Source organism: Conger conger, chromosome 7, assembly GCF_963514075.1.
Source record: "Conger conger chromosome 7, fConCon1.1, whole genome shotgun sequence".
Lineage (NCBI taxonomy): Eukaryota > Metazoa > Chordata > Actinopteri > Anguilliformes > Congridae > Conger > Conger conger.
The window spans coordinates 7,590,484-7,617,517 of NC_083766.1; the positions used below are offsets into that span (position 1 = coordinate 7,590,484).

The window sequence follows — 27,034 nt, forward strand, 5'->3', positions numbered from 1 at the left end:
TCATTCACCCCAAGCCCTGATTAAATCGAGCGCACGTGCAGGGTGGTGCAAAGGCGAGGCCCGCTCCACAATACACACTGTAAAAACCTGTCACTTATCCTCCGGAAGCCAGCATCCTCTTACACCAGCCTATGGGCAATTGCCTTTCTTCTTTTACGAATGGCAGTGACGAATGACCTCGTGCAAAAGCTCGGCTTTCGGCAAAACCCCTCTGCCCCCCCATGTTTATATCGGCATGTATAAACTGGAAGAGAACTGCGTTAACTCTTTAATCTCTGTCTAACACTGCAGTGTTCTGCGGTGAGGCGTGTGTGGGACAGTTTCAAGCATCGATGGGTGAAGCGAGAGGGGGAGCGCGGGGAATATCTATATTTGCATTAACTTTTTTTATTTGAATTTATTTCTTATTGTTGGACAGTGTTTCTGCATTGTTCGCGGTCGGTTGAACGCCAAGCCAAAGGTTTCGCCTGAATGCAGGGACGATAAATAAAAACAAGCACGGGCTCTTTAACGTCCACATTCAGAATGTGCCTCCTGCAGACATATCTTCAAAAAACCGACCAGTTACGCCCTGTACCGGAGACGGACTGGCGCGTGAGATGTAACTGCGAGTAACCAACAGCCTATAACGCGACTGAGTACAAAATAGGTCTAATCAGGGAAATCGAATGCTGACTGGCACATACACTGTGTTGTTGAAAAGTGAATGAATCGACTGTAATACAGCTGTTTTTTTTTTCATTACTGAAAGTAAAGCAACCTGCCTGCTTTTATGTACTCGCCCTGATTTACTGGGAACGGAATGAACTATCCGGATGTCATCAACATGCTGCATTTGTTGAATTATTAATTACAGAAAATTCTTCTTCTTCTTCTTCTCGGTCTGAGATTTAACATTTTCCCCAAACTACCGTATGTCGGCGGACAGGGATATGCAGCGTATGCCGGGAGACCGACGGGAGGACGAGCGTACGCTTTCCCCATTATTCTCACGCGGCGCCCCATAGACATGGATCCCCGAGCGCAGTGAATACCTCGACCTCTCACAGGACCCGTGCAGTTCCACTTTTTTTTTTTTTTTTTTGCGCCTTCAGTGTAATCTACTGTTTCTTTCTGTCAAGCGCGGAGGAATGAATCGGACTTGGCAGTAAAAGGGGGGCACAGCTGACGCATACGGGGTATCTCGGTTGCTCACCGCTAAAACAATCAAAGGTAGGCTATGCTAGTCTTTGTGTGTTTTTGTTTTATTTTTTTATTTTTTTTTACAAACATGGTATCTTTAACTCTTTATTTAGAAAAACATTGGAAATTGAAATATATGTTGTGAAATAGTGTGGTCCTTTAATGGCCGATGTAAAGAGTAAGGTCAGTTCTCGATAAAAAAAAAAGATGTTAGTTTCTTGCCTAAACATTATTGTAACCTGTTATGAATGCACCATTGCTACTTTTACAGCATTCAAATCACGCCAAGGACATTGCTTTACCGTAACAAGTGTTGCCGGTGCAAATAAATTGGATTTTATTTGCACTTCATAAGCAATGCTAGCGTACCAGAGGGCTTGGATTGGATAATTGCAGGGGCGGGAGTTGATTTATTTCCTTACGGCCACTCCTGGCGCGTGTGATTAAATAATTAGATTGAGATTCTTTGCCTTGTATGTATTGCGCGTGCTGAAATTGAAGGACCACCGTGATCTCTTAACTGTTTGATTTCAATTGTTTGTTTTTCTAGGCTTCTGTGGAGTCCGTCCTTTTATACCGGGTTGGCTTAATGCATTGGGTGGTCACGTTATTCTTCAGAACAAAGGCAGTGCATTTTGCAATGTGTTACAAGTATTAGACGTTGGTAGATTTTTGTATTGTTATACAGATGGTCATGGTCATCTGGGTTATTAGTGTTTTAGTTATTTTCAGTGTAACTATAACCCCCATTGATGCAAATTAATTATAACCCCCGAATTACGCAGAGTATACATGACATATATTTTTATGATACATATGATAATGTGTATGAAATAATGCGTCTGCCCTAAAAGGATCCTCTAATGGAAAATGCGTCTATAAAATCCAAATAACTTGATGGCTGGGAAGATGGAGTTGTGTGAAACAGAAATGATGTCATGGTTTTTTTCTAGTGGCCAATGTGTGGATTGATGACTATCCTGTGGAGATTGATTTACCCCTCTGTTTTCCTTCCTGCAATGCACATTGCACCGCTTAGGCCCTTATGCAGTTTTAAGTTTTCTCATGGAGATGAAGAACCCACTTAACTGTGGTTTGTGTGTGTGAGAGTGCACTCCCATCCCCTCCCTCACCTCTCCGAGTCTGTAGGTGTAGGTTCTTACTCAAGTCTTCCTGAGTAAAGATTCAGTCCTTGCATCCTTTGCTGAAAGGCGCTTTGTTTGACCGGGGGAAAAGGTGTGTGGTTTCCGTTGGACTGCTGTTTCATTTTCACTTAAATGAAGAAGCTTACAGTCAACAAGGCCTGTTTATCGAGGTCTGTGTGGGTGAGCTAGGGGGATTCACGCTGTTTTTATATAATGTTGCATGCTACACCACCCAGAGACGATCTAGTTCTGGGTGTAGAACGGGTCTGCAGTACAATCAAAATATTTTCTGTTTCTGGGCAGTTTGTTTGATGGCATGCAACTACTGGGCTCCTAACATAATGCAGTTGTAGCACCTATCAATTCCGGTGTACGTCACACAAGTGGCACGGGTTGCTGTCTGTTTGAAACAAAGGAAATAAGATTGAATGGGGGAAATGAGATTGAACTGATTGCGTTCTATTCATAAATATTATACAGAAATGTGTTCAAACTGTACATAATTTTACAACGACTTCCGTGGTGTTGTTTCTAACAAGTTCTGTGTCACAGCAAGTGAAGGCATTGTCACTGAGTTCTCGAGAGCAGCCGGTCGGGCGGCGTGTGACATTCCATCCCTATGCATGGGCAGAATTGTGAATCACATTGTAGCGACAGTGGAAACCAGAGGCTTGGACACTGGGAGGCGGCTACGCTAACCGAGCCCGTCCCTTCTTGCTGGCTCCGTGCTGCACGCAGACCTGACTACACAGCCAGGGGGGGTTAGTGCACCTGTTTCAGTGTGGCTTCCCCTCCAGCTAGATCAATTTTGTAATCTTAACAAAATAGGTGAAGTAAATTTGCCTTTGGTTGCCCGTAGAGGACTTGTTTCAGGAAATGTTTTAATTTTTCTTGACAAAAAGTCAAGAGTGTCGGTGTTGTTTTTTTCCTGTATGTGTGTCTTGTTTAACCAACTCAACTGCAAATAGTTCACATTGTATCTTCTCAACTCTAACTGTATGGCCTTCCATTCGCACGTCTCTCAGATCAACCACAGTTTGTCTCATTATTCTCTCACCATCACCCTTGAGTCACTTTTTCCTCTCCTGCTGAATAAGCATTGGTCTTCCTGGCTTTAACACCCCACATGAAATTTACATATTTAAATGTTTATACTCTTTGCATTGGAAAATTGTGTGATTGATGGATGAATTATTGGTGCCGTGCCAGTATTCCTCCTGGCCGGACTGGGCCCAGGCCCTGGCCTTCTGTAATAGTTGTGACGGTATTACAGGGGTTTTGGTCGGGGCGGGTGGGGAAGAGAAAAGGTTGTGTGAGACGCCTGCTGTTATCCTCCTCGTGTTTCCTCCTCCTGCAGTAGCTTGTGTGGCTCCCTTCCCTTCTGGCTCAGGGGGATTCTCTGCTATCCAGACGTTTCTCTGATTCAGCACAATGGCGCATCTCAGATGAAACGGGATCTGCCTCAGAAACAACGGGCAGAGACCGCAGACAGTGCAGCGCATATTCCCACCGTTCTGTAGATCTGCATTGTGCATATGTATTTGCATTTTTGCATTGACATTTTGTAAAAAAAAAAACCTTGTGTTCACGCTAAAAGGGTGTATCACATGTTTTGATTAATCCCATTAAGAAATGGCTCAAGGAAGCGGAAAAAGGTGCAGGTTTGAATAGTGTAAAAGGCATTTCCAACACATCCTTGCGCGTCAAAAATGTTTCTGTGAATATTCAGCTGTAGAAATGGTTGTGTAATCTGTGCCAGTATTATTTCGACAGCTATTATTTCTGACGTTTAATAATAATGAACAATAATATAATACTGCTTGTCAGGCCACTGCACAGACTTTTAATGGGGCAGGTGCTCAAAAAGGAGAAATGGAACCCCCCTTTCTTTCCGTAAGAAGAAAGCCGCAGCCAGCTAGCAGCGGCTAGCAAAAGTTCCACGCCACGACGCTAAGTGAAAGCGCCCCTGCATGCAACTGCATACATTTGCTGCAATAGAGGCTAAGTAAAAATGCAAAAGAAAACAACGCAATACAATTGATAGATATCCTGTCAGGATACAAGAATTCAGATAGTACTCTTGTGAGCTCATGATGGTGTCTGTCGAGAACGGGCAAGTTCAAAATGGGAGCAATGATATTTATACAGGGGACTCGAGGGAGGGACCATGGTTGTGTCTAGTCCACAGGGTGTGCTGGCTTTCGTTGTTACCCAGCACGTAATTGATCAATGAAAGCAGTTCATTGCATAGTTAACTCACCTCACCGTGTGTCTTGGGTCTGAATCAGTTTTTATGAGAAAAAATCCCCAGCAATCCCTGCATCAGGGATGCGGACCCCTGGTCTAGTCATTGCAGCTTTAAGATCCTGTTTGTTTCAGCAATGAGCAGATTCAGTTAAAATACACAATATATTTTCTGACCTTTCTGCATGGAGTTTCTTCCGAATAGTTTCCTCCCACAGTCCAGAGACATGCAGGTTAGAGACCGCAGATGAAAACGAGCTCATTAGCTAACTCTGGCACATTTACATTGATGTGGAAACTGAAAATGTTGATTAATGTGTACTGTCCCCAGGAAATGGAAAATAAACATAATTCATTATAAACAACATCTAACTGCGGCTCACCCACCCCTAAACGTTAGTATAGCTAACTAGCTAGCTTCTAAGCTGCCTGGCATGCCTGCTATCTAATCGGCTAAAACTTCATGATCAGACATCAAAAAGCCAGCAAGAATGACAGTCGGTGTCTACTACTATTGTTGATTTTACTTGACAGACTTCATCTCAACAACTCTCTTCCTGTATTTTGCCTCTCGTCCTGCAGTCTTTTGCAGATGACCACTCTTTTGTCAGTTAGTCAGGAGGACGTAGCGTGGGGAGAGGACGTCATGATGAAGTAAAAAACAACGGAGCATGCGCTGTTACCATAACAGGGGAAGGTGCCCTCCACATGTAGAGCAGGGCAGAGAGCGACTGCTTTGGTTTGGCAAGAGAGAAATAACTGAGAGAAATTATGTAGGCAGAAGGCGCTTTCTCCAATTAAGGCAATTGGGCAGGTGCTTTGGCACTGGCTGGCCCCTATGTGTGCATGTGCCTGCTGCTTATATTATACTATATACTACGTAGTAAGGTCCTCTAAAAATCTGAATTGATCAAATCTGTCGGGGCATAGAAAATGTGTTCACAGCTTCCACATGACCCAGAGTAACAGTTTCTCAAAACATGCTGTTTCAATACAATTTTTAACCAAATGTGAACCAATATTACATTACATTACATTACATTACATTATTGGCATTTGGCAGACGCTCTTAACCAGAGCGACATACAGTTGATTAGACTGAGCAGGAGACAATCCTCCCCTGGAGCAATGCAGGGTTAAGGGCCTTGCTCAAGGGCCCAACGGCTGTGCGGATCACATTGTGGCTACACCGGGATTAGAACCACCGACCTTGAGGGTCCCAGTCATTTACCTTAACCACTACACTACAGGCCGCCCAATATGTTAGGACCAGCGGATACAAAGAATTAGTATTTATAATTAGAGTCTGGTATGCTGGGCCAACCTTCAGAGCACCTTTTGTACTTGTGTACTTTTTGATGTAGAAATGTGGTTGTTGTGTAGGATTTTGTTTTAGAGCCAAATGGGCTATCTGTTGGGCCTTGTCTTGTATGACTGATTGGCCACTATAATAGAGGCAGGGAGGCAAAAAGAGGGAATAATAAGGATTATTCAGATCACCTTACAAAAGAGGTGTTGTCTGGGATCAGGTGTTGTGCTGTGTGGTGCGAAAGGAAGAAGTGACCCGTCACTGGTCTGAGTAAATATTGTACTGAGCCATAGCTCACTGGGAGTGAGAGAGGGGGGGGGGGGGGGGTGGAGAGAGAGAGAGAGAGAGCGGGAGAGAGCAGGAGAGAGAGAGATCAATTTGAGACAAAAGTGCAGACAATTAGTCTTTATATTATGGTATTTACATGCACATATGCTTTACCATTTTTACCTGTGTAGTACACAAAGCTATATAGACCTTCAGTGTTGGCCATTGTTTGGCTTTTTCTGGAGGGTTTTGCCAACATTCTAATGGTAAGAATAGTTGCGATCTAAAAATTGAAGTGACATTAAGTAAAGCATGGTGCAACGCAATAGGGGAGTGCAGGTGGTGTGTTTCTGAAATGAGACGTCGTTTCAGAAAAGCTTTTAAGACCCATCCACACCAAGAAAGATAACTATACCTATAACAATAACAATCTGAACATCCACAATGACGAACGTCCTGTTGTACTTACAGTTGTCTCTCAGCGATGTCAACTGCCATTTTGCATTTGCCGCTCCGTAAATCTGGTTGGATTTTGATTGCCTATCAGTGTTTTATCGTTCTTGCAGCTGGAAAAAATTGCCGTGATCCCAAAAACATCCTTCCTTACTTGTCATTGTCATTATAGTTGTAGTGCGGACTCCACTTGTTATAGTTATTGTTATGGTTATCATTCACGGTGTGGAGGGGTCGTCACCTGGGCAGGGCTACAGCCAGGATGTGCTGACATGCAGTGTGAACATGGCACCAGTTGTGTGTGTGTGTCTGTCAATGTGTGTGTGTGTATGTGTGTGTGTGAGTGTGTTGACTTTGATTTGTCGGGATTCCACACCTGACTTCATGATCCTTGGAAACACTGAGAAACACTTCTTTAGCAGGATGCTCCATTGGACAGACACTTCCGCAAGATATGTGAGACATGCCTGTTTTTATCTGCTGAACTTTACCAGGGATACATTTTGTATTCCAAAGCGAGGTGTCCTAAATATGAGATATGAGTCAAATTTCGGTTCCCACTGTCTGTTTTTATGGCTCCTGCAGTGACCTCGTATTGTCAGCTGCAGTTCAATACATTACATTGCATTAATGGCATTTGGCAGATGCTCTTATCCAGAGCGACGTACAATAAAGTGCATACCCATAACCAGGGATAAGTGCGCTGAAAGACCCTAGAGGGAAGTACAATTTCAACTGCTACCTGCACAACAAAGATTTTTTAACATAAGAGCATAAGAATTTTTTTGCATTTTTTTTTAAACAAACAAATAAACAAACAAACAACAAAGCAAAAGTGACCAAACTTAACTATCCAAACACTGCTTACCTAGCCAACTAAAAATACCGATACACAAAGTAAATCACAGAAAGACAACAATTAAGGTTCACAGGGAGGTAGGGAGGGAAGGGGAGAGGTGCTGCTTGAAGAGGTGCGTCATCAGTTTGCGCTTGAAGGTGGGGAGAGATTCTACAGTTCTGACCTCAACGGGGAGTTCATTCCACCACCGTGGAGCCAGAACAGACAGTAGTCGTGAGCGTGAGGTGGAGGTTCGGAGAGGGGGAGGTGCCAAGCGGCCTGTGGAGGCTGAACGAAGAGGTCTGGCAGGGGTGTAGGGTCTGATGATTTTTTGTAGGTAAGCTGGGGAATACCCCTTAACTGCTTGGAAGGCTAGCACCAATGTTTTGAATTTGATGCGAGCCATGACAGGCAGCCAGTGGAGGGAAGTAAGCAGGGGGGTGACGTGAGTATTAGGGTAGGTTGAAGACCAGACAAGCTGCTGCATTCTGGATAAATTGGAGGGGCCTGATGGCGGACTCTGGGATGCCCAACTCTATTTTTTTAGTGGATCAGATTAAATGTTGCTGTATTGCTAAAACTAATAATAATAATACGTGTGAACAGACAATAATATAGACGGCCATAACATGAAGAGAGCTGTAAACACGACAAAACACGTTCTAGCCGGCTGCACTGGGCGACAGCACCCACAGGGCACTTTTAACGCGCTCCCTTACTGCATCACACAAGGGGCTGAGCAGGCTGCTGTGTGAAGCGGTTACGCGTGCTCGATATAGTGTCCCCACAGTCTGTAGATGTGATGGGCCGGCCTGTGACTTCCCCTTGGAGCGTAATGACGGTTGACCGCAGCGGAGCGTTTCTGCCCCCCCCCCCCCCCCCGTCCTGCCTGCGTCTGTGCCCTTGGTGCTTGTCTGAAACGCCCAGACAGAGCCTGGTTCTGGAACGCTGTTCCTCGTTTCGATCATCGGCGAGATAACCAAAGCGTTTTAGCCAAATTGGAATGCTCCTGCCATCTAAAATTAGCCTCTGTGTTTTTAAGTGTGAGATGTAGTGTGGATGTTTTTGTGATTGTTTTGTCGATGCTGTGATTATTGTGTGTAGGTGCTTTCTGGGTGATGTATGGAGTCTAGGGACATAAGGCCTTATATGAAACTGGAAGGGGGATTGTAATCATTTTAGTTCTGAATTAATATTCACTCCATCGTGTCTTTTTCCAGGTATGCTTATTCCATTTATGCTTATAGAAGAACAATCTATAACTTAGGTCTCAATTAAATAAAATACTTCAACACTATCATTGCTACTACAGGACTGACAGTGTTGGCAGGATTAAAAATGACTACAGCCACGCATAATTACCGTGTCCCATGTACTCATTGGTCACACAGAACCCTGTAGAAAAGTAGAAAATAAAATGGCCTCTGTATAAAGACCACTCCCTGTGTGTCACTCTTGCATTGTGACTTTAGACTCTTATCTGGGGACTGTTTTCCTTTATCTTGATGCTCCATCACTGATGTGCAGCTCCCTGTTCTGTAGCAATGCTCTGGTTTTGGCATCTCTTGTGCTCTGGCCTGTCAGATATACGTATCCAGCCTTACAGCTTTGTAAGAAACTCTGGATAAGTGCATCTGGCAAATAGATAAATTATAATGTTATCCACCAGAAGCAGGGGAAACATAAGAGCATAAAATCAGGTTGTAGCTTTGCTTATTGTACAGATTGTCTTTTCTGTCCACCCACACTCTGCCAGATAGGACTATATTGCTAGAATTAGGCAAATTCTTAAGGCTTAACATGAACATCCATGCACATCCCTTAGAATAAAGGTAATATGTGACAATATTAATTTTTTATATACTGTAACAAATGGTCACATTTGTCATAGAAGGAATTAACATGAACTAATTTAGTTGTTAGCATTAATTAATTGATGTACAAATACCTTAAGCATTAAAGTAAATAAATTAACTTTTCATTAGTTAATATATTTGTTAACTACTAACTAATATATTAGTTAAATTAGAGACTTTATATTTGTAAACCAAAAAATGAATTGTAGTTTAAAGGTAAAAAATGCATGTTGAAACTGAAAAATAACTTGTTAAACCAAAAAATATGAAAACATGTCATGTTTGACCGTATTTTAAACTATTTTGTATTAATTTTAGAATTTTCTTTGATAAAAAATTTTCATTTTCGGTTTTTGTCACGCCCTTACAATGTTTTTTCACACTTCATCAAGTCAACTTTTCTTTCGATCGAAGTTTTGTCTCTCTTCTTGAGGGGAGGGTGGTATTTAGAGGAGAGGGGCACTCCTGCCTCTAAACACGCATCTCTAAAAACATTTGTCTTATTAGTGACAAACATACAGTTACTAATCTGGTGGATAGCCTGCTGGCAAACGTGATTAAATAAACTCTATAGCTTCATAGCTAGCAGGCTAGCTAGCCCACCGATATCCAATTTCATCAGAATATATAGAATAGTTCAGTGAGACACAATGAATTGAGCAATATTTATTGAGGTTTAATGTAATGCAAACTTTGGTGTCAAGGCTCTCCCTATTGTAAGCCAGCCAGAACTACAGAGAGTGATTATAAGCCCGCCCTCTCATTGGGGTTTTGAGAAACAGAGCCCACAGGTAGATGCTCGAGTTGTCTGCCCGGACTACCTCCACAGACTTCACATCATTTGCTTTGCTAGGAAACACCTGGGGGCTTTAAGAACTGCATTTATGAACTGTGCCAGCAGGATACCAGAGGCTTCTGGCACGCCCTTACTGCAGTCACTTTTGTTTGTAAACAACAATTTGGTGAAAACAGAGGCCATAAACAGGATCTGAGCTGCTGATTTTCTCCGATAGCTGGACATCTATCACGATTGTTTTGTTAGCGACTTGTAGCTTCAAAATTGAAATGGTGAGAACTTTTGAAAAGATATACTATATTCATCACTCGGTGTTAAAGACAAAGGGTTCCTTTGAATCCAGGCCATTGATCTGCTGGCGTTGTCCTGCTTACAGGTTCAGATGTGTATTTCTACTATAAGCTTTGTTTGCAGTAGCATCCATAAAAAAAACATACATGGTCGTCTTTTTCAGTTATTTAAAAAAGAACGCAAAATTAAAAAGTTGTCCCTCCCCCCCCCCCCCCCCCCCCTCTTTTTAAGCACGCTGGTATGGCCGAGAAGTCGTTGGAACCCGGAGCGGTCAGCATCCCCATGGAGGAGACCATTCGCAACGGGGGTGCACCGGAGCCGCCCCTGCTGACGCACCTGAAGAAGGTGGAGAATCACATCACGGAGGCCCAGCGCTTCTCCCACCTCCCGCGACGCTCCACCGTGGACCTGGAGTTCACCGAGCTCTCCTACTCCATCCGCGAGGGTCCCTGCTGGCGCCGGAGAGGTAGGGCGTCCATCTTGTCACGTTCTCCTCTTCCTCTCCACTTCCTTTTCCGCCTCTCTCCTGGCCTCCTTCAGTTTCCCTCTGCCTCGTCCTTGCCACCCCATCTTGTGAGAAACCCTACGACAAGTAGGGAGGGCAAAAATGGGGGGCGACATGGCTCAGGCAGTAAGCGCAGTTGTCTGGCAGTCGGAGGGTTGCCGGTTCGATCCCCCGCCCGGACTGTGTCGAAGTGTCTGAGCAAGACACCTAACCCCCAAATGCTCCTGACGAGCTGGTCGGCGCCTTGCATGGCAGCCAATCGCCGTCGGTGTGTGTTTGGATAAAGGCGCTATATAAATGCCAACCATTTACCAAAAATGGAGCTTTAGAATCTGGACTGCGGTGTGTGCACGTGAACTCAACGGTGCGTTTCTCACAAAACAACATAGTTCATCCACTTTTTTCACACTTACACAGCAGTAGTGATAAAAGTGAGTCGTGCTAGGGAGTTGTTAACCATTATCGAGCCCTGTGTGACGTTAGCATGATGTAGCTAACACAAGCCAACAGCACTAACCAGTGTCCAGTGAAAATATTGACCTGGCTATTAGTGAGAATTCTGTGAGTTCGAACTGGCACCAACTGCCATAAATGTGCACGTGAAATCAACCTGTTTGAGCCCTTATTATTTCACCATTCCTGATCCCCATTCCCGTGTAAACAATGGAAATGTTCTGTGAGATCTGTCTGTTTTGGGTGCTATGGGGGTCCTGCTCTTATCATTTATAAAATGGCGAGAGAAAGCCACAAAAGCGGTCAGTTTGTCATATTATTTCCACATAATTTTTTGTTTGTGTTCCCTGCAATAAGTGCTGCTAGTTTAGGAGTGGCTCTCTCGGGGGTGTTTGAAGCAAGGCTTGATGGATCCGGCAGCACGTCAGGCAAATAAACTAATTATAGAAGGCTAGCTTCATGAGCTTTTAATAAAGCACTTTTAGTTAAAATGAAGGAAGGTTTTCAGCTAGACACAGGCAAACACACACACACACAAACATGCATAACCAGAGGTAGTTTGAAGTGGTAATAAAGAAATAAGGCTTATAGAGCATAGATCATGTCATTGTCGCTGTGCATCCGTCTGTCTCACTCGCTATGATTTATGAAATGATTCATGGATGGATTTGCGTGATATCTATGGGGCAATGGAGTCATGTTGAGTTTTTAGGGCATTTTAGGGTGATGGAGCTATACACCCCATTTGTGTTTTGCTAGTTTTTTTTGTTTCCCCTTTCTGAGTATAATCAACACATACAGGACTCTGGAGCGTTCCATGTTTTCATGTTGTTTGGGTGCCGTAGAAGTGTCTGGATCTGGTGACAAAATAGAAAAGTTTTTGAGCCCTGTTTGGTCCCCATCTCTGCCCCACCCCACAAGCTGCAGCCTCAGTAAGCTACCTCGTTCTGCTGTGGCTCAGAGACTGGGCAGCCACGTGCCACGTGATTTATTGCCCCACTATATGCAGGAGCAGGGACCCTTCCTGGAGCGCATACGTCATCTGAAACTCGTCATCTTAATTAAAAAAGGAGACTCGATGTCTCTCTTCAGTTCCTTCCCTCTTTCTCAATCATGATATCTGCCTTTCTTCCAGTTTTCTACCAGATTACATTTCTCCCTTGGGGCGAGTTTAAAAAAAATGTAATCCATGATATATTTTATCTTTTTGCTCATCATGATCTCACACAACACAGAATGCACTCACAGAAGCATACAGGCATTATACAATACACATATAGGACATTACGAATAATATGTGTAAGTATGAATAGTCTTCTGTATTTTATTTTGATTGCTTATAAACACTTTGTTCAGCACTTTTTGTTATGTCATGTGTGATACATTGCAGAATATTAAAAGTGTGATTCTTTTCGTAGAGTATATTACGTTATGTACAGTACATACAGTGAGCTCCATAAGTCTGTACTCCACAATTTACACAACAATTTGTAATTAAACAATTCACGTCATGGTTAAAGTGCAGATTCTCAGCTTTTTATTAATATTAATTTTTTATACATTTTGGTTTCACTTTATAGAAAATACAGCACTTTTTTAAATGCAGTCTCCCCGGTTCATGCACCATAATATTTGGGACAAATAGCTTTTCGATTAATCGGGTGTGTTCAATCACTTACGTATATAAGAGCTTCCAATATCTAGCCTTGATTCTAGGATTTTGATTGCCTTTGGAGTTATTGCCATTTCTCAATCGAGGACCAGAGTTGTACCAATGAATGTCTCAAGGAAGCCATTATCAGGCTGAGAAATGAGAAAAAAGACATAGGCCAAAGAGTAGGCTTACCAATCCCCCCAGAAACACCTGTCCAAAAGATCAGAAACACTCTCCAGGAGGCGGGCAGGGATGTGTCAGTGACAATTGTCCGCAGAAGAATTAACACAAACAAACAAGATTACACTGCAAGATGCAAACTAGTTAGCCACAAACACCGGATGATCAAGTTACAGTTACAGATACTGTGGAGATGAGACCAAGATGGCGAGAGCAAAGTGTGGAAGCCAAAAGGAACTCCCAAGATCCAAAGCACCCCCGTCCCCCCACATATGTGAAGCATTATGGTTGGGGGTGTTATAGTTTGGGCATGTATGGCTGCCATGGGAGCTGGTTCATTTGTTTTCATTGATAATTTAACTGCTGATAGAATTTTGAAGCTCTGAAGTGTACAGAAGCATCTTGTCTGCTCAAATTCAACCAAACGCTTCCAAACAGTTTATTTTGGTACGTTTGTTCTTTTGCCGATATCTATATCTATTTTTCTTATTTCTCAGCCTCATAATGGCTTCCTTGACCCTTCATCCTTGGTCGTAATGTTGACAAATGACTCCAAAGGCAATCACAAGCCTAGAATCACGACTGAAAGCCATCTTGCACTTGCACTAAGGAAATGATTGAACATACCCGACAAATCAAAAGCACATATGAAGCTATTTGTCCCAAATATTATGGACTATGTACTGGAGGTGAAACCAAAATGTAATCTGCACTTTAACCAAAATCTGTTTGATTACAAATCTAAAATTGGCTACAGAGTAAAAAAAAAAAAGGTCTTTGTCCCAAGACTTATGGATCTCACATCAAATAAGACGATTCAAAATATACTTAAAATGTCTGCCTCCGTGTACCTCATTTTTCCTCTGACTCGTAGTAACCCCTTGGAGCCCCGCCCCCTTCGCCACTGCACCTGCTTTGCTTTGTGACATCATCATAACCTTGTGCCACGACCAGAGGCCTGTTCCGGGGAAACACTACATCACCACCTGCCTCTCCTCTAGCTAGCGCCTCGCTGCTGAGGCCAGGCGATGAAAAGTGGAGCGCGTTCCCTCTGCAGACGTTATAGTCGTTGCAGGAGTGCGCTCCGTCGACGCGTTCTCCAGAGTGCCCGAGCCCCCCCTGCTTCCCGCTCCAGTGGGGGGGGGCGGGGGGGGGGGGCTATGTAGGTGGGTGGACTGTGGAGCTCTGAGGACCAGATCTTATAAGCTCGGGCTTCCTTTCATCTGCAAAGTGGGGGAAAGGAATAAACACTCTCCGGTTCTACTTAAAGGGAAAAATAGCAACGGGAGGCATTCTAGCTCCCCCTCCCCCTTCTCAGTGCTGCAACCACTTCTCTCTATCGTTCCCTCTTTCCCCTCCTCATATTCTCACACTCCCCGTCGTTCATCGTTTGTTCATCCCCTCGCTCGCCGTGCCTCTCTCTTCGACGTAGACGCGAGCTCACGTTCGATCGTAGTGTGAGAGTCCCCCCTGTTAGCACGCAGAGCCCTCTCTGTCTCTGGCCTTTGAGGTCACCTTGACGGCTTGGTGGCACGTGCAGTTTTTTTAACCCTTCTTTGGCTCTCTGCCTGTAGGCGCGCGAGCAGCAGACTTTGGGGGCTGCTGCCTCAGCATAGCGGATCCACATTGGACAGTTACCAGGGGTTTCGTTCTCCATCGGACACACTCCCCAGCCGCTGAACGTTTCTCCTGCCACCGCGTGAAAGCAGGCTGTCTCTTTCACTCTAGTGGAGGAGGAACATTATATTTGACACACAGTAGTTGCATACATCTGTAGTTGAAAGCAATAGAAGTATCAGGCATGTAGAACAGGGGACCCAGATGCAAGACCAAGACAGAGGATTCTTTATAATAAGAGTCTTTATTATTAAGCAGCAGGTCAGACAGGTGAAGGTCAAACAGCAAACAGATACAACAGGGATCAGGCAGCTCGTAATAGATAGTCCAGGCAATAGGTCAGAATTCCAGCAAACAGGTGTATCAGGGATAATCCAAAACGTTATCGTGGTCACAGGCGAAGGGTCGAAAAACTAAATCCAGAAACAAAAGTCGAGGTGCAGAAACAGGTCGAAAAGCTCCGGTTCAGAATCAGACAGAAGGGAGAAACAAAACACAGAAGTCGGGGGCGAAACAGGTCGTAACGGGTATCAATCAGGAAACGGTGCAAGGTATGATGAAGACACATAACAATATGCCGATGAGACATCTGCATACCGCTGTTGTAATGTGTGGTTATTTGGTTACTGTCACATTCCTGTCAGCTTCGACCAGTTAACAAGGCGTTTTTGCCTGCAGAACTGCTGCTCACTGGATGTTTTTTTGTTTTTTGCACCATTCTCTGCTAAATCTAGAGATACGCAAACCACCCTGTCTGGCACCGACAATCATTGCACAGTTGCAAAGTCACTTAGATCACATTTCTTCCCAATTTTGAAATTTGGTCTGAACAACAGCTGAACCTCTTGACCACACCTGCATGCTTTTATGCATTCAGTTGCTGCCACGTAATTATCTGATTAAATATTTACATTAACAATCTGGTGTACAGGTCTACCTAGTGTATGAGTACAGAACAGTATACATCTGTGCCAGAATTATGGGATTTGAACACTATGAGTGAAGTGGGTGAGGCCACAGGAGTACAGTGCAGTAAATACTCTTTAAATCCTCAGAGTTTGTGCTTAAGGTAAATAACTGGGACCCGCAAGGTCGGTGGTTCGATCCCCAGTGTAGCCACAATAAGATCCGCACAGCCGTTGGGCCCTTGAGCAATGGCCCTTAACCCTGCATTGCTCCAGGGGAGGATTGTCTCCTGCTTGTCTAATCAACTACAAGTCGCTTTGGATAAAAGCGTCAGCCAAATGACATGTATTGTAATGTAATATAAACATCATGCAATGATACTTAAGGCCCCATTGTACTGTAACACAGATTGAACCTTCCCTTTGAGATGTGAAGAGGTCATCGTACTGATGGTAATCCGTAAATGTATGTTGATTTCAGAAGGAAGATCAGTCGGCCACAGGAACCGATGGGCCGGGCCAAATGGCCCAATCTTTAGTTTTGCAGATATCGAACCGCTCTTAGTGCCGCCGTCAATATAACTCAGACTGATAATGCCCTTCACTCACACGTGGCATTAATGCATCTCTATCGCTTGTGTTCAAGCGGTGCAGTTTGTGCCTTTTGAAAGTACAGATCTTGAGTCCTGATCTCCTCTTTACCTGGGATGAGTTGGAAGTGCTGCGGTGGAAGAAAAGAAGCATTTTCTTTTGAAACAAAAAGCACAATATGTGCTGCATTGCATATGACAACTATGCGTCAAAACCTGCATTACAGTTCATGAATTTAATAATTGACACTTTCATTCATGTGCAGACTTCATAATATAAGTGTATTTTTTGGGGTCATTTCAAAATGCAGTGTACCCCCACATAACCAACCTCATTGTGACCACAGAGGCGGTGGAAGCTGGAAAAAAATTAGCCCAATAGCTGCACTTATTCTACTAAAAATGTATTCATTCATCAAACCCAATTTGTTCATTTTCTTCTTGTTTTTACAAAATGATGAACGTAGGCAGTCAAATTCATTCAGTGTAGGAGGTACAGTAGTTGTATGTTGCACTGGGAAATCGAGTATGAACGTACTGGTAATGCACTGCTCCTGTCAAAGTTGGGTCTTTGCCAGCCTGTCAATCTTGATGTTAAGATTAAAATGAGGTCGTCAAAATATCCGATAGGTTGTTTATGTGTGAGGTGGCTTTGCCGGAGTTTAATGTACATGTATATTTCCAAATTTATAGTTTAACATGTTGTGCTTTTTATCCGTATTTAAGCAGCCAGCACATGGAGAAGAACACTGACACTTGGCAGACTGCCCTTCAAAGTTGTAAACACATGCTCTCCCTTCTCTTTGCCCAATTGGGAGTCACTGCTTATGCCTTTTGCATCTTTGCTGGGATCTTTGCTGGGCTCCTGTGCACCTGTGCCGGGGCCACTACAGTTGAAATGTGAGCATTCCTACAATGTAGTCTAATACTAATGTGAAGTCTGTAGTAAAATCTGAGAACGAGTACCGGTTGGAGGAGATGCGTTTGTCTCGCCGAGGACAACCGGTGAGCTAGCCTGTGGCTGCTTGGTGCATTGAGACCGTTAGCTGTCCAGGCTGCATTGACATCAAAGAGCTAATGCAGCAGTAACCTGAAGAGTCCTGGATGACTTAAATCCAGCCTATTCCCAGTGGGACAAAACTAATTATATCCTGTCACTACAGACTTCCCTTTATAGTTGACTAACGATATAGCCTATGTCTGAACCTGCTGTGTCCGTGCTACAGGGCCACGGGGTTAGCAAGCGAGTTGCTGAAAGGTGCTTTTTTTTTAGACAGGACTCACACCAGGAACAGATTGGAGACTATCCATGCGGAAACATAGTTTATTACCTTTTCCATTCCATTGTTGCCCTTTCTGTATTGTAAACAATTTCTTATACCTACTGTACTATACGTCCAATACATTGTAGTAAATATTGTAGTTCACTTCTGTAGGTAAACACTTCATCCACCCGCTGCACGCTGCTATTGATCTCAGCGAATAATTTCCAGTGCAAAAAGGTGTAACATTTAATTTCAGAGGGACAGTGGGCGATGTATCACAGAGATGAGATAAGGTTTCCTTTTATCCGTGTACTATAGATTTCAGGCGGGGATATAGTCATGTCCCGATGCGTTCGTATTCGTGACAGCACGTACGCTGGAAAGGTTCTGCACCCGGCTCCTGTGCAAAGTCAGAACTTTTTGTTCTTTTTGTGTTCGGCTTCCCTCGTAGCTCTCGTGGGCGGTGACGCTCAACCTGTCACTGGACTATAGAATATCCCACTCACGGCCTGAGGGTGGCGCTGGGAGTTGGGGGCGGAGGGTACGGAGGGAGCCGGCCTCCGGCGGGGAACCGGACGGGGGGCCGTCGGGCCGCCCGACTTCCCAAGGCCGTGGCAGCCTGCACGCTGCCAGGAAATGCGAGGAGGAGATGGCTGAGGTCATCAATAATGGAAGAGATAAAATGAAACGTACAGGAAAAAGGGCTTAATGGAGGGGCGGGGCGTCCGCGCGCCCTGGCCGCCGCGCGGCACGGCCGCCGAGCGTGGGCGCGACCGCACGCGGGCGTCCTTTTACAAAACACGGGCGTTCATCAAGAGCGCTCTGTGTGCTTAAGGCCTGGGGAAAGGCTCCCGTTTTCTCGCAGTTCTCAGTTCGTGTATTTATCGTGCGTGGGGCCATCGGGCGAAGTCGTGACGCAGAGCCGTCTGCAATGCAGGAGAAATTCTTTTCGGGGCGGCGTTAATTACGTAATACTTAAAGTGTGGCTTGAGAGGGGGCCTTAAGTGGGAGAAACAGGAAAGGGAGGTCTCAGCAGTTATTGGGGTATGGGAGTTAGAGTCGGCGCTGCGGTTGGCTCTTAGAACGTACTCGACACGACGGCCGGCAGCAACACGGCGGGACAGAGGGGGGGTTGCGGGGGCGAAGGTCAAAGTCCGCCCGCTTCCGTCAGTCTGTGTGGAGGGACCTCTGTTTGGAACGCAGTGTCTCAAATGTGCCGTATAAGATCTTACAACTTGAAATTTAGAACACGTAGACATTATATTGTACTTTTCCGGGCAAACAAAGAAAAGGCTCCCTTGGTGGCTGGGCCAGATTTTCCGTCTAATGCACGCCGCTCTGTCATGCTCCAGTTTAATCAACTAAGACGCCTCCGTCATCAACTGCGCTCGTGTGTGTGGGGTGTATTCTCGTGCAAAGATGGCTGCCAGGCCATCACCCTGTGTTACACACTGCTGTACCACCCATGTATTGCATGTAGCACACTCCCTCTCTCTGCTATATATATATTAAATACACTGAGTGTGAGGTCGGTGCTAATAGGTCCGCAGGAGGCTATAGGTTGGATCTCTAAATCGGGCGTATGCTGTTTTTGGACCGTCTCTGTCTCAGAGTTTCTCTCATTTGAGCCTTTGTTTGAAGTCACCAGGTGTTCCAGGTGTAAATCAGCCCCTAATTGGAAGGTAAACAGCAGGACTTTGAGCCTCCCGGCCTGGGAGTGAGCTTCCTGTTCTGGGCAGAAATGTAGACTTGGCCCTTAGATTTGGGAAGGCTGGTTAGAATGCACAGGGCTATAGGGCACACGTGGGAAGCTTCCCCCAAAGATGGCCAGAAGGGGAGTGGAGTCATGCAGGGTGTAGACTCACCTCTCATTTAGCCACTGAATTACACCCGACAAAAACAAGCTCAGCTAATGTACAATCTATGTCTGCCCTCACAATGTTTGTAACTACTCACAACATAAGCACACCGTGTATTTACTCACATTCTCGTACAGTATCGTCTGAAAGGTGGATCATTAAACTGTGTTCAATTAAACTTTTGTCTTCCAAACCTGATTGATTGTTCCCTCAGCATATCTGTGCCGTGACATGCGCCTCACAGTCTCTGCCAGCAAAATATTCAGTGAAACAGTCGAGAGAGACATCGTCACCTGCAATTTTAATGGAAACTGCTGTGAGTGGTGGCAGGATCTGATTGGTTAATGGTCATTTGGGAAAGGGGCCGAGCTAGAGGAAAGCAATAAATGGGAGGAGCCATTTGGTTTCACTTCTGTTTCAACACATGCTCCTCTTGCATAATTTACATCAAACAAGTCTCACCGGATACTCCAACAATGGACCTCCTTAACTGTTGAACAGTGCATTACATTATTGGCATTATTGGCAGACGCTCTTATCCAGAGCTACGTACAGTTGATTAGACTAAGCAGGAGACAATCCTCCCCTGGAGCAATGCAGGGTTAAGGGCCTTGCTCAAGGGCTGTGCAGCTTATTGTGGCTACACCTGGATTACAACCACCGACCTTGCGTGTCCCAGTCATTTACCTTAACCACCACGCTACAGGCCACCCTGCATCTGACACAGAGAACATCTTTAAGGAACAGAAAGGAACACAGAGTACTTTGTCCCCGTGGTGATTAACGATGGGTGCGGTTCTTCAGTGCAGGGATCGTGCCATGCTCTCTCGGACTATTTGGTCACTCTGGAGGCAGGAATTGTGCTCAGGGGTGATAAATCTTCCCTGCCGGGAGTGCTACTGACATCACTGAAGTGATTCATACCTACGCCAGCGTTCCCACTGGCATTTGTTCTCACAGCCCTTGGGACCTGTTGGTGTGGGGTGGGCCTGTTCATCAGAAGATCTGACAGAATATATGACTAAATATGCCCTCGTTCATTTTTATTCAAAGAGCTACAATGCTTCTAATGTAAACATACATTTTTGCTTATAATATTATGTCATGTAATATAGCTCTTCATACACCCAGTAAGCACTTTGTTAGGTATTTATTAGACTTATTTTTTAGACTTAAGTCTTCTGCTGCTGTAGCCTATCCACTTAGAGGTTTGATGCATTGTGTGTTCAGAGATGCTCTTCTGCATACTATTGTTGTAGTGTGTTGTTATTTGCGTTACTGTCACTTGGATATAATACAAGATCAATGGAGCATCTTATATTACTTACATTTCTTCCCCATTCTGATATTTCATCTGAATAACAGCTGAACCTCTTGACCATGTCTGCATGCTTTTATGCATTTAGTTGCTGCCACATGATTGGCTGATTAAAATATTTGCATTAAGAAGCTGGTGTACAGGTCTACCTAATAAAGTGCTCACTGAATGTACACATGTGCACACATGCACACTCACACATACACACATACGTAATTTTGACCTAACAATTTGTAGCAAAAGTAAATACCAAAAGACACATAACCGATCTTACAGGGATAAACTTTTTATAATTTTCCTAAAAGCAAATACAAAGAAAGAATGGGTAGCTAAAAGGGGTCATGATGGAGTCTGAAAAAAGTGCATGTTCTGTCTGCGTCAGAAAATGAGTAAGCTCATCCCACCACTAGGGGGCCAGAGCAGACAGGAGACAGTCTGACGATCTTTTACAGATATAACAGAACGTCCCTTTAGCTGCAAGATAGGCTCACACCCAGGTTTCGGTGCGGTTTGATGCCGGCTGATATAGGTAGCCAGCGGAGGGAGATAAGAAGGAGAGTGACTTGCTGGGTTCTGGGAGGCTGTAGATCAGACATAGCAGCAGGGTTCTGGTTGACCTGCGCGGGGAGACCAGCTAGCACTGATTAACAGTAGTCCAGACGGGAGATGACCAGTGTCTGGACTGAGAGCCGGGTTGAGTAGGTGGTGAGTAAGGGACGGATTCTCGGCGATGTCGACATGCCGCACAGGAAGAGATTTCACATCTTGCACCCTGCTCATGTCTCACTTGATTGGTTGCCTGTTTCTGCCTGCGTTACATTTAAAGCCTCGGTGCTTACAGTTAATGCAGCATGCGCATGTGCCATCCCTCCAATCAATCTTCAAGCATTTTACAACCGGCCAGATCCCTCCCTGCAACACTCGTGCCTTGTAACAGTCATAACCTTTGTGTTAGGTTATTGTATTTGTTAAAATATAGTTTTAGGTTTTTCTCCTCAGGTTTATTCTAGATCAAATGTATATTTTGGGTTTTTTTTGGTTCGGATAGTTGAATTGGCCCAATTGCTTTTGTGATATGCTCAGTTGCATATACTCACTGGTCTGGGAATGTTATATACAGGGCTGGGAAAATTGCTTGTATAAATCAAACAGGAAGTGATGCAATGAATATAGCTCCATTAGACTGAGATGAAATTAAATTAAATACTTAATTAAATTAAGTAAAATTGTATTGCCAATTCCACTTTGTTTGATTTCATTTAAAATAATTGTTAGGGTGCCAATGATTTTAACACCTATGGTTGTCAGAAAAAAGTGAGATTATTGAGTAAAAAACATTGAAACATGAGAATAAGATACATATACTGAAATAAAATGATTTAGCTTTCCTGTATGTTTGACCATATATAGATTATTATATCTGTTGTTTACTAAATACAACAGGTAATTTTTATCAAGGGTGCCAATAATTCTAGAGCCCACTGTACAATGCAGATTGGGACTTTGTATGCCAATATTTATTTTAATTTACAGTTAAAAGCCAGGAATGGAGCTCATAGTGTACAGACAGCTTGCCGCACCCAGAATTTCTATAAGGGGCCCAGACTTGTTATTCTCCTGTATGCTGTATAATGGCTGTAACAGGATGGGGGGTTGGCAGGTTGACACGGAGAGCTGAGGAGGCGTCTGTGCTAATAGGAAACCTGAGCTCCCAGGAACCCTGGATGACCAGCGTTGCATCATGGGTCTCGACACACATGCAGTCACGCTGCTCAGTGTAACCTAGGCAAGTACATGCTGCATAGTAGGGGTGTCAGGGCCGCAGTGTCTGCTGGGATTTGCGGTTTCCTTTCAATCAGCAGCCAATTAAGGCCTAGGTGTGTGGACTCTTTAGCCAATGAAAGATTTTGAAATGTATCTCTCGTGCTGAAACACACCAAAAACCAAGCAGACACTGCGGCCCTCCAGGACTGGAGTTTGACACCCCTGCTGTATAGGCAGAAGAGCTTGTGCGCACACAAAGTGATCAGGTGAACGTAAGTTTGCCGTTCTCCACAGCCTTAAACGACAGCATGTTTAAAATGCTGTGTCGGCAGAGTGTAGGGGAAGGTTAATAGACAGGCAAGCCTCTAATGCTGTTTAATGTTCAGCCCTTAGCCTCCCCTCATAGTGCTTTGGAGATTACACTTCTCCTTTCCATATTGATCACCACTCCTCCATCTCTCTTTCTCTTTCTCTCTCTCTCTCTCTCTCTCTCTCTCTTTCGCTTGTGAATGTGGAATGCGGCTTTGTATGTCTCTCAAAAGTTGTGGTTTCAAAGTGACCAACACTGAAAAACAGGGATGTGTCTTGAAGTTATGGATAGGCCATAATGTAATTACATTTATCTGAAGTACTTACAGGATATGCAACAAAGTACTAAACATGACTACTTTCATTGACATACATTTCATGTTCCAAACATTATAGTGCCCTAAAATGGGGGGACAACACTGCTCTAATTTCTACATTGTGAAACCAAAACCCTTAATTAAAATCTGACGAATCTAAGTGCAGAGGCAAATAAATGATGGATCTTTGTCCCAAACATACAGAGGGCTCTGTATTTCACCTATGTTTCTATATTTTGCTATTTGTTTGGCTTGTGTGGCTTAAGACCGATAAATGTAATTCTTTAGCATTGAAGGGTTTTCCCTTTATATTTTTTGTTCAGTGCATACTTAAAAGATTAATGAGAAGGCTCACGTGTTTCAGCACTTAGCATTTGCCATTTCAGATTGGAATAAATGTAACCCATTATTTATTTATTTTCGTGCAAAACAAAATGATAATGTTTTGTGGTTCGGCAACACGTACCATATTATTTCATTAATAAAGGCTAAAGATGAACACACAAGAACCCTGTAGAGACCAGTAGATGATAGTCGCACAGTTCTAAATTGCTTTCCTTCTGGGTTGTCTTGTGTTCTGTGTCAGGTATTACATTACATTACATTACCTGTCATTTGGCTGACGCTTTCATCCAAAGTGACTTACATTTGATTAGACTAAGCAGAAGACAATCCTCCCCTGGAGCAATGCAGGGTTAAGGGCCTTGCTCAAGGGCCCAACGGCTGTGTGTGGCAACACAGGGGATCGAACCGCCGACCTTGCGGGTTCCCGGTCACGTACCTTAACCGCTACGCTACAGTGCCCGGCGCGGGCGTGGCAGGTATGGGAGAGCTGTGTGGTGTCAGTGTGGCACATCGGTGTGACCCTCTGACCCTTTACGTCCCTCTGGTCGCAGGGTATAAGGCCTTGCTGAAGTGTCTGTCGGGGAAGTTCTGCAGCCGGGAGCTGATTGGCATCATGGGGCCCTCTGGAGCTGGCAAATCCACTCTGATGAACATCCTGGCGGGGTACAGGTGAGTCACCGAGTCTGCCAGCGCGCTCAGTGAGGTAGAGAGTTATCTGAGTGGTTCTGTGCTTCAGCTTGAGTCTGTATGAGCTTTTGGGCGATTTAGGCAGTAGGTACACTGCCTGGGGGTTGGAACGGGCGAACATTGCTGGGCTGAATGGCCTGTTGTTACCTTGTGTTATGTTATGTTGTGTATTACACCGTAAACTTCAGACATTGCTGGAAACCATCCTACCTTGTACGTTCAAAACCAGTTTTTTTCTTGTTGTCAGTCTCAAGAGGTGATTGTGAAGTGGTGAAGGCCACTGCAAAGGTAGAAGGACACCGTAGCCGGCTAGCCGGGTTGGGGGGTGGGCGTGGGAGGGTGTGTGGGTTGCGGGGGAGGACGACTGGGACCCCGAGAGGGAATGGAGAGGTGAGAAGGGAGAGGTGAGAGAGATGACAGTTAAAAAAGGGAGGCTGGATGAGGAGTGTGAGCGCTGTGGTTTCACTGTCGCTATGGAAACCCAGTACAAAATCGTTGAGTTTCGTAAAAAGGGTAGCGCCGCGTCAGGGCACGGGCGGGCAGAATGACGGGCTGACGGCCACCTTCTCCCCCCCCCCGGGACAGGGAGACGGGGATGAAGGGGCAGGTCCTGGTGAACGGGAAGCCCCGCGAACTCCGCACCTTCCGGAAGATGTCCTGCTACATCATGCAGGACGACATGCTGCTGCCTCACCTCACTACGCGCGAGGCCATGATGGTAAGGTCAAAGGTCGCACTAGGCGGGGGGGGCTCAGTGGACAGTGCCTCCCTTGGACCTCTTCCCTCCGAAACTGCCGTATGTGGTCAGTCAGTTTTGTGTCTTGTGAATTCCCATTTGTTGCTTTCAGATTCTGGCTGTATTGTGCCTTTTGATTTATGCCAAGGAAGCATATTTAAATTAAATTAAAAAGGGGACAAGCATGCCAGATCATCCCTGTGAGGCTGTCTGTGTGTGTATGTGTGTGTGCGCCAGGAATGGCATCGCCCTCTAGTGGTGACTAAAGCCAATACATCTTTTCTGTTCACATTTATTTTTCAGAAGCCTTATGAAACCGGGTTAACTTTTTCCCAACTGGTGGTCAGCCTTCATTTAATTATTGATCTGGAGGGACAACACTGACAGCTGGCTGATTGTCGGGGGAAGCAGAACATGTTACTCCAGTGTAAATTAAAGACTGGGTTTAAGTGTGTTGACGGGCTGTTCCTGTGTTTGTTCAGGTCTCGGCCAACCTGAAGCTAAGTGAGAACATGGATGTGAAGAAGGAGCTGGTGAGTGGACAGAGAGCAGCGACCAGCTCAGCCTTGTGTGCAGAAGCACTGCGCAAATATCAGATTGGTTAATGAGAGGGCACCGTCCCACTTAATGCCTCTTCTGTGTGGGTCTGTGTGTGGGTCATTCACGAGTTGGTGTATGTGCATGTGTGCTTTGCCGTGTACGTGCGTGTCACTTTTGTTCCTGTGTGTGTGTGTGTGTGTGTCTTCCAGGTGGACGAGATTCTCACAGCGCTGGGACTTCTGGAATGTGCTCACACTCGAACCATCTCCCTGTCGGGGGGCCAGTGCAAGCGTCTTGCCATCGCTCAGGAGCTGGTCAACAACCCCCCTGTCATGTTTTTCGACGAGCCCACCAGGTGCGAAACTGAAGCCTATTATCTGCAGTATCAACCGGCTCTGCTACTAAGCATAAGTGTTGTCACCGCTGTGCTGGGTGTGTTTTCACGTGACGTTTTTCACAAACCAAGCTCTGCCCGGGCTTTTAGACCAGACCTCTGCTCTACCCGGTTGGGGCCCGTATGCATGTCCTCGCTGCTACAGCGTATAAGGGAGCGTGACCCGTGTCTCTTGTTCCCTGTCTCTGTGTCCCGCGGCGTGCCAGCGGTCTGGACAGTGCCTCCTGCTTCCAGGTGGTCTCCCTCATGAAGTCTCTGGCCCAGGGTGGGAGGACCATCATCTGCACCATCCACCAGCCCAGCGCCAAACTGTTCGAGATGTTCGACAAGGTGAAGGAACGTCCTGCCTCATCTTCCTCAGGTCAAAGGGCACCGCGCTGGTCAGGGAGACCCAATGACTAAAGGGGTGCACTGGATCTGCAGTGTGATGGTGTGGTCAGGACCAGCAGAGGGTTCTGGCTCAAATGCAGCCATGGGCGTTGTGCTTACCATTTCATGTTCTGATCCGTATAGAACAGTGGTCCCCCCGACCCTGTTCCTGGAGATGTACCGTCCTGTAGGTTTTCAGTCCAGCCCTAACAAAGCACACCTGATTCAACAGTTAGAGGTCTTGTTGACCTGCTAATCTGGGGCAGCCTGTAGTTTAGTGGTTAAGGTAAATGACTGGGACACACAAGGTCGGTGGTTCTAGTCCCGGTGTAGCCACAATAAGATCCGCGCAGCCGTTGGGCCCTTGAGCAAGGCCCTTAACCCTGCATTGCTCCAGGGGAGGATTGTCTCCTGCTTAGTCTAATCAACTGTACGTTGCTCTGGATAAGAGCGTCTGCCAAATGCCAATAATGTAATGTAAGTGTAATGTGTAATGTCAGTAGAATCACGTGTGCCAAATTAGGGTCAAAATTAAAACCTCTATCTCTAGGAACAGGGTTAGGAGCCACTGTGATATAACTTTACCAGCTTTTAGACTACTTTTTTTAGAGTATGTTCTATAGCGATGTTTGTGTCCAGCCTTGTTGAATGATTGATTGATTTGTTTGGTTGTAATCTTGGCAGATACGGAATATGTTCTGTGACTATGTTTGTATCAAGCGTTATTGAATGATTGATTGCGGTTTTGTAATCTTGGCAGATACAGTATGTGTATGCTCAGGCCTCTGTGTGTAGTTATCGTTGTACAAACTCGGCCTCTTTGAGTCCTGGCTGTGGCTGGCCTGC

The 27,034-nt window shown here is 45.1% G+C and overlaps 1 protein-coding gene across 1 annotated transcript in view; it reads left to right on the top strand.

Moving 5' to 3' along the window:
* Positions 1–1,093: 1,093 nt before the first annotated feature.
* The window catches only part of abcg4a (ATP-binding cassette, sub-family G (WHITE), member 4a), a 33,237-nt gene continuing 7,296 nt past the window's right edge, over positions 1,094–27,034 (top strand). The window contains exons 1-7 of the mRNA XM_061248407.1: positions 1,094–1,212; positions 10,613–10,847; positions 24,014–24,131; positions 24,735–24,867; positions 25,368–25,418; positions 25,635–25,780; positions 26,026–26,149. Of these exons, the coding sequence (XP_061104391.1) occupies positions 10,622–10,847; positions 24,014–24,131; positions 24,735–24,867; positions 25,368–25,418; positions 25,635–25,780; positions 26,026–26,149 (798 nt within the window). The 5' untranslated portion in view covers positions 1,094–1,212; positions 10,613–10,621. The remainder of the gene's footprint in view (positions 1,213–10,612; positions 10,848–24,013; positions 24,132–24,734; positions 24,868–25,367; positions 25,419–25,634; positions 25,781–26,025; positions 26,150–27,034) is intronic.